This window comes from Pipistrellus kuhlii, unplaced genomic scaffold (assembly GCF_014108245.1).
Source record: "Pipistrellus kuhlii isolate mPipKuh1 unplaced genomic scaffold, mPipKuh1.p scaffold_m20_p_5, whole genome shotgun sequence".
NCBI classification, from domain to species: Eukaryota; Metazoa; Chordata; class Mammalia; order Chiroptera; family Vespertilionidae; genus Pipistrellus; species Pipistrellus kuhlii.
In genome coordinates, this window is record NW_023425551.1 from 54,362,470 (window position 1) to 54,383,018 (window position 20,549).

Consider the following 20,549-nt stretch of genomic DNA (forward strand, 5'->3'; position numbering starts at 1 on the left):
GGGGTACCAGAAAAAGAAGAGAGAGCAAGAGATTGAGAACTTATTTGAAGAACTTCCCTAACTCAGTGAAGGAAGAAGACACACAAGTTCAGGAAACACAAAGAGTCCCAAACAAGAGGCCCACATCAATACACAACATAATTAAAATGATGGTAAAGACAAAGAGAGAATCTTCAAAGCTGTAAGAGAAAGACAATTAATTACCTATATTCAGTGTAGCATTATTCACAAGTAGCCAATATAATATTTGGAAGGTAAAGTTTTGAGGTCTTGCGTGTCTAAAAATGTCTGTATCTTACTCATACATTCAATGAATAGTTTGGCTGAGTATAGAATTCTATGTTGGAAAGAATTGTCTCCATAATTTTAAAAGTATTATTCCACTGTCTTTTAATGTTAGCGGTATTCATGAGAAATCAAACACAATCCTGATTGTTGAACCTTTGTATAAATTATGAGCAGAAGGCACTTAGAATTCACTGTTTTTGCAAATCTTATTTCACTATGATGTCCTCAGTGTGAAGTTTTCTTATCACAGGCCTGGCACTTGGTGAGCCCTCTTATTGTGGTGACTCAGTTTCAGAGAATCCTATATAATAAAAGTTTAATATGCTTAGTGTCCGACCAATTGGTTGACTATTCAGTCGACCACTAGACCAGTTGCTATGACATGCACTGGCCACCAACGGGCAGGGCTCTGACTGGTAGGTTAGCTTGCTGCTGGGGTCTGATGGACCGAGACTGGGCGAGCGGGCCGGATAAGCCCTGGAGCGCTCTTGCAGTTCCTCCCCAGCTGGCTGTTCTTCATTGGCCCTGTTTGGGACTGGGCAAGATGGCTCCAATTGGTCCCGACCACAGGCCAGGCTGAGGGACCCCACCCATGCATGAGTTTATGTGCCAGGCATCTAGTAATAATATATTATAATATCATCCCCTTAGTTTTCCTATACTCTTTTTGAAATACTTATATTACTTGGATGTACCGCTGAAAGGGTCATCCAGTTTTTCTTTCTGTTTTATTTTCCCCTCTCTGTTTTTGTTCTCAGGAGATTTCTACAACTTTATCTCTTCTTGCTTTCTTTTATTCTTATGTCACATTTTTCATGACTATGAATTGTTTTTCTAAATCTGTTCTTATTTATGACTGAAGCACTAAAAAGATATATGAACTCTGTATAAGTGGTTTGAGTTTATTGGCCTCACTCTAAGGTAACTAGTTGCAAACTCAGTTATTTTACTAGTAAAATAAAGCCATAGTTTCTAGATGGATAGATAGATGAATTTTTCTTTCTTTTTCTTTTTGGGCTAGCTAGCTTCACCATAGAAGCATCTTCTAATCTCTTCCTTTCAAGAAAATAAGCCCATCTTTTAGTATCATTTCACAAACTTTCTTTTAATTTCTCCATTTCTGTTTCCACTAAAGCATCTTGGTTCCACCTGAACTGGCTCAGTCTCTCCAGAAGAACTTTGAAGTACCTTTTAATGCTAATCTCAAGACTTCCATAATCTCTCTATATAAAAGTCTAATATGCTAAATGTCCAACCATCTGCCATGACATGCACTGACCACCAGGGGGAAGACACTCAATGCAGGAGCTGCCGAGCTGCAGTGACTTGGTAGTGGTGGTTCTCGGGTGACATACCCTGAAACCAGAGAGGAGGGAGCCCGATTCCTCATGGGGCCACGGAATTCCACCTTCGGCCATGGGTTATGTTGTTGCTGGGGCACTGTCAGCCTCCAATCTGGCTTACTGCACACTTGTGTTTGTGTTCCATTCTCTGTATTACAGCAACTTTGCAGAGTGCCCTCTCCCATTCCAGGACCCCTTCAGGAATGTCTAAGAGCCAGTTTCAGCCCAATTCCTGCAGGCCAGGCCGAGGGACCCCACCTGCCAGAGGGACCTGCTCACTGTTCAGATGCTGGGGAGGGACCGCAGGAGGTTGGCTCCAGGGCATGTCCAGCCCATCTTGCCCAGTCCTGCCCCCCTCCCACCCCTCGCCAACCTTCTAATTAATTTTCTTTCAAATGTGCATGAATCCATGCACCAGATCACTAGTAAATATATATATATGGATGCAACTGCTGCTCTTTGAAAGGAGTAATGGATTTGAGTTCAGACACTAAGGATTTGAGTCCTTGCTCTTCCTAGGCTTGTCCTTATGATCAAGTGACTTAATATATAGAAACATTTTGCCAACTAAAAAGCGCTTCACAAGTCTTAGGTAATATTAAAAGTTGTGACATTTGGGCAGGTATTCAAAATGTTGGTGAGAGCTAATTTCTTTTCCCAGACTTCTCTATTTGAAATAAAAAGTTAATTTAAATGAATCATGCAAAGATATTGACACAGCTAAATTTGCTGCAAGCTGCTGGGATGGTTTTTAAACTTTTCCCTAAAACCCTGAAATGCTGGTTAATTTAGTTGCCTTGCCATCCAAATGACAAAGCAATTTGGGCATTTCAGTGCCCTTTTAGGAAAATAGTTGCTCTGGGTTAACATTAATGAGATTGCTCTTGATCTTGATGCCTTGTGTGTTCAGCAAACCAAGGCAGGTTTATTGGGCAAGAAAATAAATGGGTCAGCAAATGATGCTTGCTTTTCAATTTAGTGCATCCTTGAAACTAAATTTCTATAATATATAACCAAGGTTTAAAGCCCTGAATTCTGGCTAAGGGTCATCAAGAAAGAACAGTGAATATATTTAATTATATTATTATTCTTATGACTAATAAATTAATAGCATTTGGATGGGGAAACAATTGCTTTTTAAGTTAGTAGATTCTACTTTGATACTGAAACTATGAATAGATTCTAAAGGTGCTCTTGAGTGTTTCAAGTCTTTTTTTTTTCTTTCCCTTTTAATCCTCACCTGAAGATATTAATATGTTTCCATTGATTCTAGAAAGAGAGAAAGGGAGAGGGCAGAGGGGGACGAGGGAGAGATTGAGATTGGGGGCGGGGAGGAGAGATTAAGATTGAAGAAGGGGGAGAAAGAGAGAAAGAGAGAGAGAGAGTGATCAATATGAGAGAGAAACATTGATTCATTGTCTGCCACACATGCCTCCGATTGGGGATTGAACCTGCAACTCAGGTGTGTGTCCTGATGGGGAATCAAACCCTCGATCTTGTGGTGCATGCGACAATTTTTTAACCAACTGAATTACACTAATGAGGGCTCAAGCCTTTCATTTATCCTCACTCAAGGACACTTTTCCATTGGGTTTTGGAGAGAGTGGAAGGGAGAGAAAGGGAGAGAGAGAGAGAGAGAGAGAGAGAGAGAGAGAGAGAGAGAGAGAGAGAGAAAGATATATATAGAGAAAGATGTATATAGAGAAATATATATATATATATATATATATATATATATATATAGAGAGAGGGAGAGAGAGAGAGAGAGAGAGAGAGAGCGAGAGAGAGAGAGAGAGAAAAGCAACACATAGATTTGTTGGATAGAGCCTGCAACCAAGGTACATGCCCTTGACCAGAATTGAACCTGGGACCTTTCAGTCCATGGGGTAACACTCTATCCTCTGAGCCAAACTGGCTGGCTATAGAGTATTTTTTTTTGTTATTGTTCAGAACAACACATAAGCTAAAGTTTTAAGTAAAAGAAATATTAGTGGTTTCACACTATTGCTATCCAATATTTTTACAAGTTCAATTATTGATCACAGTAGTTACATATCAGAATTCCATAAAATTAACTTCTAGATCTCTAGGAAAAACTGTTCAGTCAGCCTCTCCTCCACTTAAGAGAAAGGCCTTGCTTTGCTATCGCTGTGGAGATATGTCTTTGGTTCAATGATTTGCTGCGGGAATGATAGTCTATTTTCAAGTTCAATTGGCAATTGTTTTTGCACAATTTAGTAGTTGATAATGATAAGTTAGATTAGGAAAGGCCCCCTTATTAGTCTTGATATCTGCCTTATGCAATATGATGGCCAATAGCCACATATGGCTATCGAACACTTGAAATGTGGCTAGTGTCTCTGAGGAATTGATTTTCTAAACTTAAACAGCCACATACAGCTAGTGGTCACTGTACTGGGCAGCACAACTCTATATCATCACAAGGAATACATGCATAGAAATTCCTCAGAGGGCTGACTTTCTAACAGAATAGTAAATATTCTAAGATTTTTTTTTTTTGACATCCAGAAGAATCAAAGACCTATACACAGAAATGGCTGATTGATAAAATATATAATACAAAGCTAATAAATAATAAGGGTTTTAAGTAAATTTGAACTGTATTCATAAGAAAGCAGTCTAGATATGTGTAAGATATATCATTAGTTCCATAGATAGCTAGGTCTTATTGCCTGGATGGATGCAAAGAGCCTATGGAATAACTTCTAAATTCACTGATTGGAATACATTGTTCTGAAATTAAAAATAAGAAATAGATGCAAGGGTAATTAAAAGATAAAAACAGTAAGGAGGCAAGTTCTTTTGAAGTATGGAAACACCTTCACAACCAGTGTAGAAGAATCAAATGATGGAAGGCTATCAATGCTGGGGGGCAGCTGTGTGCACATGAGAGTCTGTGACACCTCTTCCATCATTTGGCTTCAGATCTTAAACTCCTACCTCTTAGGGATCTTTTCCTTCAAGCATACAAAGCTTACTTTATCTTTAGTGCTCTTTTAAAACCTAGACATTTAAAAAAATTAGAGACTCTCAGTGGTTCATATCAGAAGTCATGCCCAATGGCCTATTTCCTTCCCGATAGTTGCAGAATAGCTTGATTTAAAAATTAATATCCTCATTTAATTATTAGATATAAAACAGATCTCTTTCATAACATAACCGAGCCTCACTCACCCACTTTTCCCTTTTGCTCCATTTCTGTTGGAGGTACTTCATATCATGACCACAGGCAAAGGCTAAGGGTAGGGTAGGGTAATGGTTCCCCAACCACACAACCCACCCACTTAAACCTACAATCTAAATGAAAACAATGTGCGTGTTACCCCGGCATGAAGACAGTCTCCTAGCACCTCAGGTCACCCACCCCAAACTCCTGCAGTTAGGAGTTCTGGATCTCCCACTGGCTGGCAAAGAGGGAGGAAACTAGATTGTATAATCATTGTGTCCATAATTCAATACCAAATCCATCTTGTGGATCTATAAAAAGCATATTTTGTAATTCTTAAACAACTTGGTTCTAGGACAGTGCTACACCCCAAAGATACGGATGGCAAAGGAGGAGGGTTTCTTTTAGTACTGAAGCAAATCCTGAGTTATACATAAGAAAAAAAAAAGTTAAACTATATATTGTTATGGGTTAGCCTTCAAATAATACGCTAATGATTTCACATTGTCGAACACTCATGTATTCCATAATTCCACCAGCTCTTAAAAATAAGATAACTGTTTCAAGTAATTGCTCTAGATGGCATTAAAAATGTTCCCACAGGTACTAAACCCTGATATTCTAAACAAATACGTTGTTCTGCAGATCAGTGGCATCCATTCAGCTGGAGAAAGTACTTGTAATGCAGGGAACAAGTCCATGTTCTGCTCCATCAGTTAATGATCAATTATATTTTGCCAAGTAATTCATAAGACATATTAGGTTATTCCAGGAGCAGCACAGCTGCTAACCTCTACATGGCCTTGCTGGCACGGCTAATCAACCCGAACAACACATGGACCATTTACTGAAAATATATATTATTTTTCTGTTTGGGATGGGGGGGAGGCACTTGCTCAAATCTAAGCCTGTACGTTAAATTCCAGCTTCATCACACACACACACACACACACACACACACACACACACACACCCCAAAACAGTAGCTTGAAGGCAATGGAGCACAGAGATTGGAAAATGACCCAGCAAGCACTTATGAAGACAGATGTTGCCATCTACCTATTACATTGACATTTACCTGAATGAGGTTGGCAGCTGGGTTCCTTCTTTTCTCAAAGTGTTTCTGGCGGTGCTGTTCTTGTACTTTTAACGCAAAACCCGAACCAAGGATGCCCTGGAACAAAACACACAAATAGTACTCAAGTTTTTTTCTCTCCCAAAGCACTGTTAAAAATCACAAAAATAAAAAAAAACTTCTAAAAAGACACAGTATGTATGCAGCCTGTCCAGAAATATTAAAACAAACTTAACAAAACAAACACTATTCACTTCTATTATAATACCAGTGGCCAATGGCGAGCTTTTGGGCAAAACTGACTAGATATATAATAACTTCTGTCCTTTAGTAAACCAACCAGGCACTGCCAGTTATTGTCTCTTATGATATGGTAGAGGCACCCTAATTACAAATAAAAATCACCATTTAAAAAATGTCTTTTGTGTGCCCTCTCTAACACTTCTTTCTGCCTAAGTTAAAAGGTCCTACCCAGTGGTGGAATATGGACAGAGGTGGATATAAAATTTTGAAGCATTAAAGTCTTGCTGCTGTGGACATGGGAATGCTTCTAGCACTTTGATGAAATAACTGAATTTTCTATTTTCTATTTGTGAAGTGGGGGAGAGGGGAAAGTGTTTAAAAACTGTCCCAGTTTGGTATAATGATATAATTATGCATAATTATAATTAATCATAATGCTATAATTCTGCATCTACCAAAATAAAGTGAGAGGGGAGGGGAGGACAGCTTTTCAGATGAGACAAATGAACGCTCAGTTTTCAAGATATGGAGAGTTTTCCGTTTTGCCTGTTTGTACAATAAAGTCAAGAGCATGGTTATTCTTGCAAAGCACATTCCTGTTTCTCCGAGTTTTAATCTCACCCTTTTGGCATTCTTACCTTTTTGGTTTTGGCTCACCTATTCAGATTTTGGGTTAGTAAGATTAGTATGTCCCTCTCATGTTTGTGTTAATTTTTTGGCCTGGCTTGCTTCCTTCTGTGTGTCATCTTGATCTGCCAAAGTTCCGGCTCTTTGAAATGCTCCCCTCTTCTCAGTTTGCTTTGGTCTAACACTGTGGACTCAAGATGCTGTGTGTCAGCCTCATGCTGGCTTCCCGAGCTTGCTAAATTCAGTCTCTGGGTTTTTTAAGTCTCCAATTTATTGCCATGGGACATGGAGCATCACTGCTTTCAAGTCTGTGCACTTTACTTGCTAGCTATAAATTATTAGCTTTTTATTAAACTTCAAGGAGTCTAACCCTTTGGTGAGAGATGGGTATCAGATAAACACTAAGTCAGTATTCACCACAGATAAGGAATGGTTGTTTTTCTTTTCTTTATTTCTTTAAAGAAGCTCAAAGATGGTATCGGCTGCTTGGGAGGTGGTGGGTTTCTCTTCTTTAGGAGGTGGCAAGTCTCAGTGGGATGAAACTTGGCTAAGATATGTTTGGACTCTAGATAACCTTGACCCTTCCTTCTTATCTTGAGAAGCCACAATTCTGAGTATATCTGTGACAATAACCAGATAATAAGAACCGTGATTATAGTGGTCCCCCCAGTTATTCATGGGGATATGTTCCAAGACCCCCAGTAGATACCTAAAACCACAGACAGTACCCAAGCCTATATGTACTATTTTTTTTCCTATTCACACATACCTACGATGAAGTTTAATTTATAAATTAGGCACAGTAAGAGATTAACAGCAACAGTGATAAAATAAGACAATTGTAACGATATATTGCAACCTAAGTTATGTGAGTGTGGTCTTTCACTCTCTGTCTGATAACTGATTTGATAACAGAGATGACTAAGTGACTAATGGGTGGGATAGGGTTTACAGCATGGATATGCTGGATGAAATCCCAGGCGGGACGAAGCACGAGGACAGGAGATTTCATTACACTGCTCAGAACGGCATGCAATTTAAAACTTATGACTTGTTTATTTCTGGAATTTTCCATTTAATGTTTTCCAATCAAGATTGACCACTGGTAACTGAAACCACAGAAAGTGAAACCTTAGATAAGGGGGGACTACTGCATGTTTAAAATAGAGTTACATAATACTATTAATGAGCAATGATCAACTCTATTATTAGCTAGGGTAAATGACTGTCATAAAATTAGAAATTACGTCATAGGTTCTGTTTTCCATTTCTTTCTCAGAGACTGTCTCTTGCTAAGATCTTCATCTCATACCGCTCTGGTTACACAAACTAAACTTGATAAAAACCGGGACTGTATAGTCTTAGTCTTGTTTTAAGATTTAAACATTCCTTTCTTTTAAAGGTTATAAAAATGGCCCTCCATTTTCAAATCCAGATAGACTACAGTTTTCCTAACTCTTAATTTTTTTTCTGCTATTTAAGATCATCTAGGAAAGATTTATTTTCCTTTTGATGTCAATTTTCATGAAGTACAAACATGAAAGAGAATAGGAAGCATTAGAATTTATAGCACATATTTATACTATGTATTATGTGTAAACCACTCATTTGCAGCCTAAGTCCGATTTTGTAGATATTTCATTAATAGCAATAGCTACTCTTTTGGAGCCCTTAGTTTGGGGGTATGAGGTTCAGAATTAAATCCCTCTTGAAAAATGAAGACAGGTCCTACAATTCACAGACTGAGCATCTGCCAAACAAACGAAAATGTGCTGGAAATCCTATTGGCATGGCTTAGAAACATTAATAGTAAACATTTTCCTCCCATCTCTTGAGCCAGACTGCACATTACTACTATTATTAAACCAGGTCTGCTGACCATCTCATGATGGCTCCATTCCAGTCTTCTTCTGCATCTCTGAGGATACAGCCTGGTGAACCTACTAACTGGAAGTGTGTTAAAATAAAGTCTATTATGTGGAGAGGCTGACCTGAACGCCTCTGTGATGTGCAGGAGTGTCCTTCAGCTTTGAGGGGAAGATGGGAAAAGGCTCTTCTCTTTATTTGTCCTCAGGTTTGAGAAACCTCAAACCGCGGTGGCCCATAATCCACCTCTAACTTTCCTAGCAAAATGCCAATGCGCTATCCTAAATCTCAGACAACACGCCGGCCAGTGGGTGCACAGACATAGTGGCAATTCCAGTCAGTCACCTTGGCTTTTTTAAGGTATATATGAAGAGTTTAGTCTTTCATTCAATATATAAGAGCCTGGCTGGTGTGGTTCAGTGGTTGAGAATTGACCAATGCACCAAGAGGTCACTGGTTGGAATTACTGGTTGGATTCCGGTCAGGGTACATGCCCGGGGTTTCAGGTTGATCCACAGAAAGGAGTGTGCAGGAGACAGCTGATCAGTGTTGCTGTTTCTCTCTCATCATTGATATATATATATATATATATATATATATATATATATATATATATATATATATCTCCCTTTCCCTTCTTTCCAGCTCCTGGAGATGTGGTGACCCTAACACTAAGTGGGGCCAGGTCTTCACACATTTGGAACACTTATGTCTGCTTGCTTCGTACAGATTTTCTATTCTTTCCCTTGTTAGTCTTTGACCATCTCTTCCTGTTGGTTCTATCAGCCTACTTTTAAATTTGCTGTTTATAATATTCAAGGAATTGTGAAACTATCAAGTTTTCCTCTAAGTTAAGAAAAGGTTATGCATAGTTCTTAAGAGTCTCACTGATGAGGACAGCACATATACTATTATTGATTCTGACAGCCCAGAAGTTGCCTTCTTCCCTGTTGGTAGGTTTTCACTGGATCAGAGTTGTTACACATGTGGCCTCAGGTTGAGTATAAACACAAAAGCAGCAGGTGTTTTGTGCCATTATTTTGGGGAAAAAGCCCAAGACTGCATTCTATTTACAGAATAAAATAGGAAATCTGATTATTGAGCAAATTGCTACTCTGTTCTAAACTGTTGAGGTAAACAGGTAAGTTGACTCTGGATAAGTCAGATGCTGTTTTTACTCTCCTTGATTTTTTTTTTTTCATTTCACAACAGGAAACATACATCTGGATTCATATAGAATTTTTTTTTTTATGACAACCACTGGACTGATATTATCACATAGGTCTTCATAAAATTTCTCAGGGTATAATAATTCTTTCTTCATTACATAGATGAATAAATGTACCCAGGGTTTCTGTTATGGGCTGAATGGCTTCCCTCTAAAATTCATTAAGTTGGAATCCTAATCCCTACTACTTCAGACGCTGACCCTATTTGGAGACAAGGTTTTTCCAGAGGTAATTAGATTATAATTAGGCCATTGGGGTGGTTCCTTATTCAATAAGACATTGAGTTCTGAAAAGACTGGGACCCAGATGTAGAGAGAAAGACAACGTGAAGACTCAGGGAGAAGATGGCCATCTCCAAACCTAGGAAAGAGGCCAGCATTCTTCTCTCCTGGCCCTCAAAAAGAACCAACGCTGCCATCTTCTCGATTCTGGACTTCTAGCCTCCAGAACTGTGAAACGATGCGTGTCTGCTGATTAAACCACCCAGTGTGTGATACTTTCTTCCAGCAGCCCTAGAGAACTATAACAGTCACATAGGTAGCTCGTGACAAAACTAGAATTCTACAATAAATGAAGTCTCCTGCTCAAGCTCCTGCATGGTCTTTCAGTCCCTTCTCTGTGATTCTGTGTGGTCTGTGCAGAACCAGCTGGTTGATCTGGAGTAGGCAATGGCCACGGGAAGGAGGAGCCCCCCTGCACTTGTTCACAGGCACAGAAGGAGCCCGTGAGCTCAAGGCCATGAAGCTGAAAATCCCCACTCGCCTGGCTTCCCTTGGAGGGGTGCCCTGGGCTCTGCTAGGCAGAGACTGAGGAGTCAGAGACCAGGGCTATTTATCCTTAAGCATAGCTGCTGCCACTCCTTTAAAAACTCCTTCTTGTGGGCTCTGCTCCCCCCATCAGGGATGGCATGAAAAAAGTGAGAGCGTGTGGGTGGAGGCAGATTGTAATAGCTTGACCAATTTCCTTTAAGGAAATAAGAGGAGACACAATGATCAGAAAGACAAGCTTCATCCATTAAGGAGAAAATAATCAGAAACTTGGGAGAAGATAAATGTGTTCTCCACTCTGATAAGATGCAGAAACTGCTCATTACGAAAAATCAATGATGATGACACAACGGATAAATCATCTGATATAATGAAAACCCTTTAAGGTCATGTGATTTTCAAGGGAGAAGTAAATACTCCACTTGTGCACATCCTCCTCCTCAGCTGCACACAGCACGAACCAAACTGGAACCATCGGTTTAAAAAGAAATCTTGTGGTCTTTACAAATATTCTAAATGTGTTAGTAGCATGTCGACTGAGAGGTGAGGCTATCTGAATTGTTATTTGGTCATAAAGAGCTAGCTGCTATAAAATTCCCAGGTTAAGCGTCTCCAAGAGAAGACTATATTTTATACATTGTCCACTTGGGTATAGGTGGAAAACTCAACATTATATCAGAAAAAAATATATTTGTATATGATATAGATATGTTCCTGGGCATATCAATTTGTGAAAGCTCATACTAATAAACCTCTAAGAAGTTAAACTGCTTTATTTTTGCGAAGATACTCACGGCAGGAAGTGCAAAGAAAGAAATGCCAAGGAGCGCAAAGCCTGCAGAAAGCAATCTTCCCAGCCAAGTTAGGGGAGTTTTGTCTCCATAGCCAATCGTTGTCAATGTAATCTAAAAACAAAATAAATAGAACGTGCAGCTTAAGTACGTGAGAGGAGAGTCAGGACCTATGAACAGGAGGCAAAGTGACGTTTCCACTAAATCAGTATTCAACAAGTTCTTGTTGGCTCATTTTATTACTGTACTTTAATTTTCCATGACGCATAACAGAACCTCTCTTTGTTTAAGACAGGGAATGATCTACATACTCGTTCCTGCTTTATGACACAGTTTTCCACCTTTTCTAAGCGCATTCAAAGGAAGGTTATTTAAGTGACTGGATGACCATCAGTGATTCAGAAATGAAAGCACCGTGGATTTAGGACTGCATCAGTACACAAAACAGTAATTTATGTTAATTATGGCTGTTCATTTATTACCTTGGCAGACACCTCCTAAAGTTCCGGTGTGTGCAAGGTGCATGTTAAGATTTGCAGTGGAACAAAAACAAGAGGTATATAGTTCTTGTCCTGAGATATTTATGGCATAAGAGGGGAGACATGTCACACACAAATCATTCAAACAAAAAAGCAAGGCAGGTATTATTATGGATGCACAGTTAATCTGCCATGAAAATTCAGAGAATAGATGATTACCAGCTTGGGTGGTTGAAGAGGCTTTACTGGGAGATGTTATTATACCTAGGCTTTGAGGAAGGATATATATATATATATATGTTATTATACCTAGGCTTTGAAGAAGGATATATATATATATATATATATATATATATATATATATATATATATATATTTGTGCATAAGGTGAGGTGGGGGAGGGATCCCTCAGCTCGGCCTGTACCCTCTCCAATTTGGGACACTTCTCTTACAATCTGGGACCACTGGCTCCTAACTGCTCACCTGCCTGCCTACCTGATTGCCCCTAACCACTCTGCCTGCCTGCCTGATCACCCCTATCTGCTTTCCTCTGCTGTCTGATCACCCCTAACTGCCTCTGCCTCAGCCCCCATCACTGTGGCTTTGTCTGGAAGAATGACTGGAAGATGTCCAGTTGACCCGGTTTAATTAGCATATTACCCTTTTATTAGTATAGATTAGTTAGCTTAGGCAGCCATAACAAAGTGTCATAAATTTGTGTGGCTTAAACAACAGAAATGTATTTTTCTCACAGTTCTGGAGGCTGGAATTTGGGGTCAGGGTACTAGCATATGTACCTCCTGGATCATAGATCGATGATCAACCACTGAGCCCCACCAGCCAGGCCCCGTTTTTATCAATACCTGGCACAGGAGGTACATTGACAAAATTTCACTCTTAGACAAAAGTCTGAAATTTCCCAAACTCCTTTGCAGCTAGTTTTCTGGATATGAATTCATTTTTGCCGATGGGATGCTCTTGCACAATATTTTGAAGGCAGAAGTGGGACAGAGGCATCTTTCCTCAGTTTGGGCTTTTTGCTGATGGTGACCATGTTTGCAGAGATGTGGAGGTTTTCTGCAGCAGAATCCAGGCTGTGGCGCAGGCAGCTGTGGCAGAGGCAGTGCCCAGTGACCTGTTTTGTGGGAGCTGGAGGGCACTTGTGGGGGCAGCAGTTTTCTGATCCCCAGGTCACAGCTGTGCCAGAACATCCCAGAATTCAGTTGTGACTGAGGGGGCAGCTCCTCCCGCTGGGCAGAGAGTCTTTCCTGGGGGCTCAGCCTAATACCCACTCCTCCAGCTTTCCAGTGATTTCCCAATCACTAATTCCCTGTGCTAAATTCTTTTCTGCCTAAAATAGCAAAGACCTAAAAACATTTGGGTGCTCTACTTTCACTGAAAACAGTGCTGCACAGGGTCAGGTCTGGGAAGTGGGTAAGCTGTTGCGGAAGGCTCCCTCTTTGAGTCTCAGCTTCTTCTTCTGTAGAACAGAGACTAAAGATTATTATCTGTTCCCTAGAGGCCCAATGCACAAAGATTCATGCAAGAATGGGCCTTCCTTCCCCTGGCTGCCGGCACCACCTTCACTTCAGCCTGGAGCCGCCTTTCTGCCTTCCCATACTACCCAGAGGCCTGAAGCAGCTGGGGTGGTGTGAAATGCCTGCATTGTCACCATGGCAACAACACAGTGTCCCACCCCACCCCCAGCCCTTCAAGCCTGTGTATATAAATTAACCCACCATCTTTGTTGGGTTAATTTGCATACCCACTCCAGATTGGTTGGTGGGTGTTGTGAAGGTACGGTCATTTTGCATCTTTCTCTTTTATTAGTGTAGATAGTTACTAAAGACTGTGGCAGCTATGTTTCCTGAAGATGGCCACAAGAGTTCCTATCCCTCCTGTGGCCTTAGGTTGTTATGGTCGTGACGGTATTATAGTCTCTGGCTATATATATATATATTCACATATAATATGTTTTAAAGAACTCTTGTATCTTTTCAATCTATTACTCCCCCAATTGTTCTCTCAGTCTTTGTTTTTGCCTCTCTCCAATTCCTCCTCCACACACCTGCAAGGGGTATCATTTTCTTGTTGTTTTCTAAAAGTCCTTCAATGGCAATTAATTGAATTCAGAATAAATTCTAAGATCCTAACTATGTCCTACACCACATGTGTCAAACACAAGGCCCGCGGGCCAAATCCGTCCCGCCAGGCCTTGCAATGTGGCCCGCACCGCGCTGTCATCACTGCACTCCGCTGCGTTTCCATCACAATGACAGTTTATGACTGTTCAGTAAACCATTCGGCCCGCGATTTAGGCTGGATTTTAGATTTTGGCCCCTTCTCTGATTGAGTTCGACACCCCTATCCTACACTATCAGGTCTCTGCCTACCTCCCCAAAACATCCTGACTTCACCCTTGCTCACTACCCTTTAATCACAGTGTCCTTTCAGATGCTCAAACAGGCCAGTGAATTTCTGCCTCAGGGCCTCTGCACATCCGTTCATCTCAGTTTCAGATCCCTGTTTCTTAATAGCACTTGTCATTAGTGGTAGTTCACTGTATTTTTCTTTGGTGGAAGGGCTCTTATTTCCTTTACTAGAAGGAGGAACCATGTCTTTACTCTTTGTTATCTCCCTAATACCTAACATAATGCTTGCCACAAAGTAGAAGGAGCTCAGTGAATATTTAGTAAATCAGTGAAGAATTCTTTCAAGAATATTGGTGACAAACAGAGGGAGGGCGAGCACTCCCTGAAATCCCTGACTTGAGGAGAGGCTTTCCAGGATGTAAGTGCACTTGTCTGCAGAGAGGATGAGACTGAAGGGGGAAGGGGTGATCACGGCTTTATGTTGGGGTAAGGTACCAAAGAGTTAGAGGAAGAAGAATCAAGGGTACTGTTGAAAGGGTTAGCCTAGGCAGTGTGAAAAGACACCAATTACACGCTGGGGAGGAAATGTGGATGGACACAGTGGGAGTGGAGGGCAGGACTGGGAAGGTTCTAGTCAGTTTCCTTCAATTCCAGTGAAGGAAACGACTGGATTACCTGTGGGAAGGAAAAGGCTTGTAACAGAGGAAAAGACTTGGGCTGTGAGAATGTGGGAGGGGTCAAGTACAAACCAACCAGAAGCAGAGGGACTTTGCCATCCAAGGCTGAAGAGAGGGGCTTTGTAGCAGAACCCAGTGACCAAGTTAATAAAATGCCACCCACAATATCTCTCAAAGGGGACTCTCAAAGGGATTCCTTGGGTTTGCAAAAATATATCTGGCTCAATTTTATTATAGGTTCTCAATCTTAAATCTATGGAAAAGATTTTAATCTACTGCACTTTTCCTACAAAATACCTTAATCCTATTACAGCTGTTTATTAATTGTAATAAACCGAAGGAAAAATTTCATAGTTGGTCACAGCCATAATGTCACATTTCACGGTTTGCTTTACATTCTCATAACACATGCGAATTGTTCCCCTGGGCCCTGTGCTGAGAGAGTGGGTTTTAAACTGCTGCCTCTAGTTCAGAAGAATGACACATGGCCAAGTGATGACATGCTCAGTGCTGCTTTCCCAGTAGAGAAAAGCCTGCTCTCTCATTCTCAGAGGGTTGCCCTTCAGTCTTCAAGGTGGTTTGTGGGGGAAAAGAGAGTTGTGAACTCTGAGAGCAGCACCCTGGAGTCCCTCTGGGGGCAGCAAAGACTCTGCCCGCCTTCTCTGCCTCTGGTTCAGATTTCTGGATGATCATGCCTCATCATGTGCAGGAGACTGGGATGACCAGCTGCATGGCCACAGCAACTTCCTCCACTCCGATTTCAAAGTCACTCTGATTTCAACGTCTCTCTGGTGTTGCTTGGTTGAAAACACAGGGCCTTTTGCTGCCAGGCTAGGTTTGAGAAGGATCTGCCAACGGACTGGCAGTATGTCCCTCTCTCTGAGCCAGGGAGGAGGCTGCTGGGGGTTTCCTGGGCGCATCATTTCATTTCTTGTGGCTAAAGGGGGGCTGCTGAGCTTTCTGATGTGAACAGAGAGATAGCAGCAGACATGAAATTAGGACATTTCTAAGATAAACGTAAAAAAAAAAAAAAAAAAAAAAGATGGGAGGCTTCTCAATAAATTCATGCTGGCCCGTTGGCTCCATCTACCGTAGCTGCTGCCTCTCTAAGGCAGTGGTTGGCAAACTGCGGCTCACGAGCCACATGCAGCTCTTTGGCCCCTTGAGTGTGGCTCTTCCACAAAATACCACGGCCTGGGTGAGTCTACGTTGAAGAAGTGGCATTTGAAAAAGTCTAAGTTTAAAAAAACTTGGCTCTCAAAAGAAATTTCAATCGTTGTACTGCTGACATTTGGCTCTGTTGACTAAGGAGTTTTCCGACCACTGCGAGTCTAAGGCAATGCCTGGCTGCATTCAGTAAAACCATCCTCAGATAAGGCTTGCATAGGTGTTCACTGATTTTCTGGACTTTCAGCCCAAGCTGTCCTTGAAGTGCAAGTGCGTCTCCTCGGGACAGTACAACTACATTATGTTTCTTGTCTTAGTACTTGGAAAGCTCTGCTAAGGGTTATCGGCGGGCCCTCAGCCCATGCCCTGGAAGCAGAAGCCCTTTTGGTGCTAATTCTCCTGCCCTGATGCTGAACAGTAGACCCAGGGCTGTCTCCCAGAGACCTTGGGAACCTGTCAGTGGCTGGGCCCGGCAATGATTCCTTTCCCGTGGATCTAAAGTCAGAGGAAGGTGGGCCTGCACAGGACCCGTAGGCACCAGCTCTTCAGGGAGCTCCTGGAGCAGCAGCTTGCTTCAAGGGAAGCTGGAGAGGCCGTGTACGTGAACTTCAGGGGACCGCAGAAAATCACACCTGGAGGGAATCCACTACATTGGGCATAATTCCATTTTTGATCTCCCAAAGTTTATAAGAATTATGCTAGCTAACATGTGCTGGGTAGATTCCATTTTAAGGATTTATTTCTGTATTTATGTATGCACTTATTATTGATTCCTACTCACTGACATTTTGTTTTCTTTGCCAGCCATTTATTTAGCATGGGTTTGCCACGGGAATTATAATAAATTCACTAGCCAATGCCACACAGGATAATGTTTCTTAATAAGCTAAACAAAGAAATAACACACTCCAAACAAATGGCAGATTAATCACATTATTGTTCCAGGCAAGGGGAGATGAGAGGAATAAATTCCAAATTTTAATAGTGGTATATCTTTTTATGCACTGCTCATTGACATTTGTTGTTGTTGCTAATCCCCACAGGAGGATATATTTTCCATTGATTTTTAGAGAGAATGGAAGAGAGAGGGAAGGAGGGGTAGAGAGAGAGAGACTGACTCATGGATTGGCTACCCCATTTAACCTAACCAGGGCTGGGGATTGGACCTGCAACCCAGGTACAGCCCTTGTTCTGGAATTGAACCTGCAACCTTTTGGTGGGCAGGCCGGCGCTCTAACCACTGAGCAGCCAGGGCTGCTCATTGACTTTTGACCATGGTGCTTACAATATCGTTAAAAATGGTCATGAGCCGAAACCGGTTTGGCTCAGTGGATAGAGCGTTGGCCTGCGGACTGAAGGGTCCCGGGTTTGATTACGGTCAAGGGCATGTACCTTGGCTGCAGCCACATCCCCATTGGGGGGCATATAGGAAGCAGCTGGTCGATGTTTATCTCTCATCAATGTTTCTAACTCTCTATTGCTTTCCCTTCCTCTCTGTAAAAAAAAAAAAAAAAATCAATAAAATATATTTTAAAAAATGGTCATGAAATTTTGAATTTACTTTTAAAAATTAAAAGATGCATTTAAAACATTTCCAGTATCTCCTTAGTGCAGTTTTAGTCAGAGTAATACTTTAAGTGAGAAGATGCCATTCACCAGCCACCCTCATGGCCTGAGGTGAGGCTGGCAGATGTGTCCTCAGGCTGTGCCTGACGGACAGCTGGGGGCCCGAGAGGAAGCGCACGTCAGCCCCTGCTCCCTCCCGTCGGCCTCAGAAGACTGGCAGGCCTGCTCCCCCAGGTGCACCATTTACGTGAAGGTGACTTGGCAGGTGGGACGAGCTCAGATAAATGTTTGCCCTCATATTCCATATGCTCAACTGCAGTCACGCGGGCAAGAAAGGATATTTTCTGAAAAATCTGTGGGTTGCAAGTATTGGCATAAAGGTGTATTTGCATTAGCAAAACCTGAGGTACAGTGGGAGTACTTAGTGTGTTTAGCAATCAAGAATTCTTCCTTAGGAACAACAATGCTAAATAAATGCAAATTCTGATTTTTAAAAGTGAGATGGCATGGGTGTGGTCAGATTATAATTTAGTCATCAGATAAGCTAGTTGTTTTTTTATTTTTACTTTTATTTAAAAAAATATATTTTATTGATTTTTTTACAGAGAGGAAGAGAGAGGGATATAGAGTTAGAAACATCGATCAGCTGCCTCTTGCACACCCTCACTTGGATGTGCCCGCAACCAAGGTACATGCCCTTGACTGGAATCGAACCTGGGACCTTTCAGTCCACAGGTCGACGCTCTATCCACTGAGCCAAACCGGTTTCGGCAGTTGTTTGTTTTTTTTTAATAGCAGAATTAATTCCAGACCAGGAGTTATAAATACTTTCTTCTTTCCTCCAAGCAATAAATCAACAAAAATTTATTGGTCTGACTTGAAAGATGCAATTAAGAATACTAACTTATAGCTAATTCATTCATGTGAGCAAGTGAAGGATATACTAGTAGTAGATTTCCATAGAATAATTTCTCCACAAGGGGGTCTTTAAGGGAGGATGATTATCATTGGCAGTTTGTCGTCAACTTTTCCCCTCTCCCCTCCCCTTCTCTTCCAGGACTGGTGCTGTCTCAGCCTCTAGACGAGTTACCTCTCTCACCCCTTCTCCACTTCCTTTGTCATCAACAGCCTTCAGTTGCCACTTCAGAACCCTACTTCTTGCCTCCCCTTTCCTCTCTTCTCTTCTCTTTTCTCTTCCCCTCTCCTCATTTCCTGGGGTCACATCCTGAGCACCTGAGGTTTCAGGAAGTGAGTACATAGAACCTGTGCAGTTAACTTTGAAATTTTGTCACCTTGAACTAGTAGATTAGAAAGGTTTTTAAACTTTAGACATCAGAAACTCCTGTGGCGGTGACATCATATAATTTGGGTCCTCCTGCGGCAGGTAGCTCAGGGCATTATCATTCCATACTTTCCTACCAGGCTTGTGGTCAGATATGTAATAACACGAGTGACTAACATTTGTCTAGTGCTCGAGAAAGCACATTTACATGCCCCAATCTTATTTAACACACACAGCAACTTCATGTTTGGGTAACATTATAATAGCCATTTTATGGAGATATTAAATGATTGCTTAGTATCACACCTTCACTAAATCATAATGATGGTGCTGGAACCCAGGTCTCCTGACTATTACTTTGTCATTTTCTATATAGCATCTGCTCAATAGTTATGGAATAATACGGAGCAAAAGTCCAGAGCCATGTGTGAGATGACATTCAAAAAGGAGCAGAGTTCTTAGGACAGAGTTCTCCAAAGAGGCTTCATACTAACGAACTTCATACATGCATGCCATTAGGTAGGCATGGGACTTGTCGATGCTCCTAACAGCCAGGGTGCTTTGGTGGGTAGTGGCTGGGGTATGTGTGTTTTATTTTTTATTTTATTTTAAAAATATATTTTATTGATTTTTTTTACAGAGAGAAAGGGAGAGAGATAGTTAGAAATATCAATGGAAGAGAGTCATCAATCAGCTGCCTCTTGCATGGCCCCTTCTGGGGAATGTGCCTGCAACCAAGGTACATGCCCTTGACTGGAATCAAACCTGGGACCCTTCAGTCCGCAGGCCGACGCTCTATCCATTGAGCCAAACTGGTTTCGGTGGATATGTGTGTTTTAGTATTTACTTGGTGGTTAGCAATATTCTTGAATAGTTTGAACTGGCATGTTGATTATCTCACAACCAAATAAGGCTTTGATACCACCAGGTAATGCATTGGTGGTAAGCAACTTTTGTTAACTTTTATTTAATGTACCAGCACTAAGTCAGAAAAAAACAGCTTATAAAAGTTGCAGAAAACAATTGTCCTGGGAAACCCAATGTAAGAGAGTTGATTCTCAGAATTATAACTGGTATTAACAAGGGCAAAGGTATTTTTGTTTATTTCACAAATCTGTACCATTTCTTATTCTTAGGTTTTGTAGGCAGTATGCCTTGTTGAGTACACAATATACTATTTCATACACAGAGCCTTCCATATTGTTTGCTTTGAGACAGATTGTTACGGTATTCAGCATGAATTCTAGGACTAAATCTGACTGATATTAAATTTTTCTACATGTCTAAAGTAATAATTTCAAGGTGGAGGTTACATTCAGATACTACTCAAGAGTATGTTTATACTATCTGCTACTGTACTTATTTTATTGAAAAAAAAAACACCCACAAAAAAACAACCCACCCCAAACACTATTTTCATCATAGAAATAGCAGCAAATAGAAAGAGGACCAGCTGGTTTTTACCAGGCTATTATGAGAAAACATTACTTTAGGAAAACCTGTGTCTTAAGTTATTTCAAAACAAATCTAAAGCAAATCAAGAGGAGAAAAATAATAACAGGAAAAAAGACAATAATAAAAAATAACTGC

At 41.1% G+C, this 20,549-nt stretch overlaps 1 protein-coding gene across 2 annotated transcripts in view; it reads right to left on the reverse strand.

The window, feature by feature from the left end:
* KCNQ5 (potassium voltage-gated channel subfamily Q member 5) overlaps positions 1-20,549 on the reverse strand; it is a 492,894-nt gene that overhangs the window by 80,256 nt on the left and 392,089 nt on the right. For both annotated transcript variants that reach the window (XM_036414202.2, XM_036414201.2), the window contains exons 6-7: positions 11,420-11,530; positions 5,897-5,992 (exon numbers count right to left, since the gene is read on the reverse strand). In XM_036414202.2, coding sequence (XP_036270095.1) covers positions 5,897-5,992; positions 11,420-11,530 — 207 coding nt within the window. The remainder of the gene's footprint in view (positions 1-5,896; positions 5,993-11,419; positions 11,531-20,549) is intronic.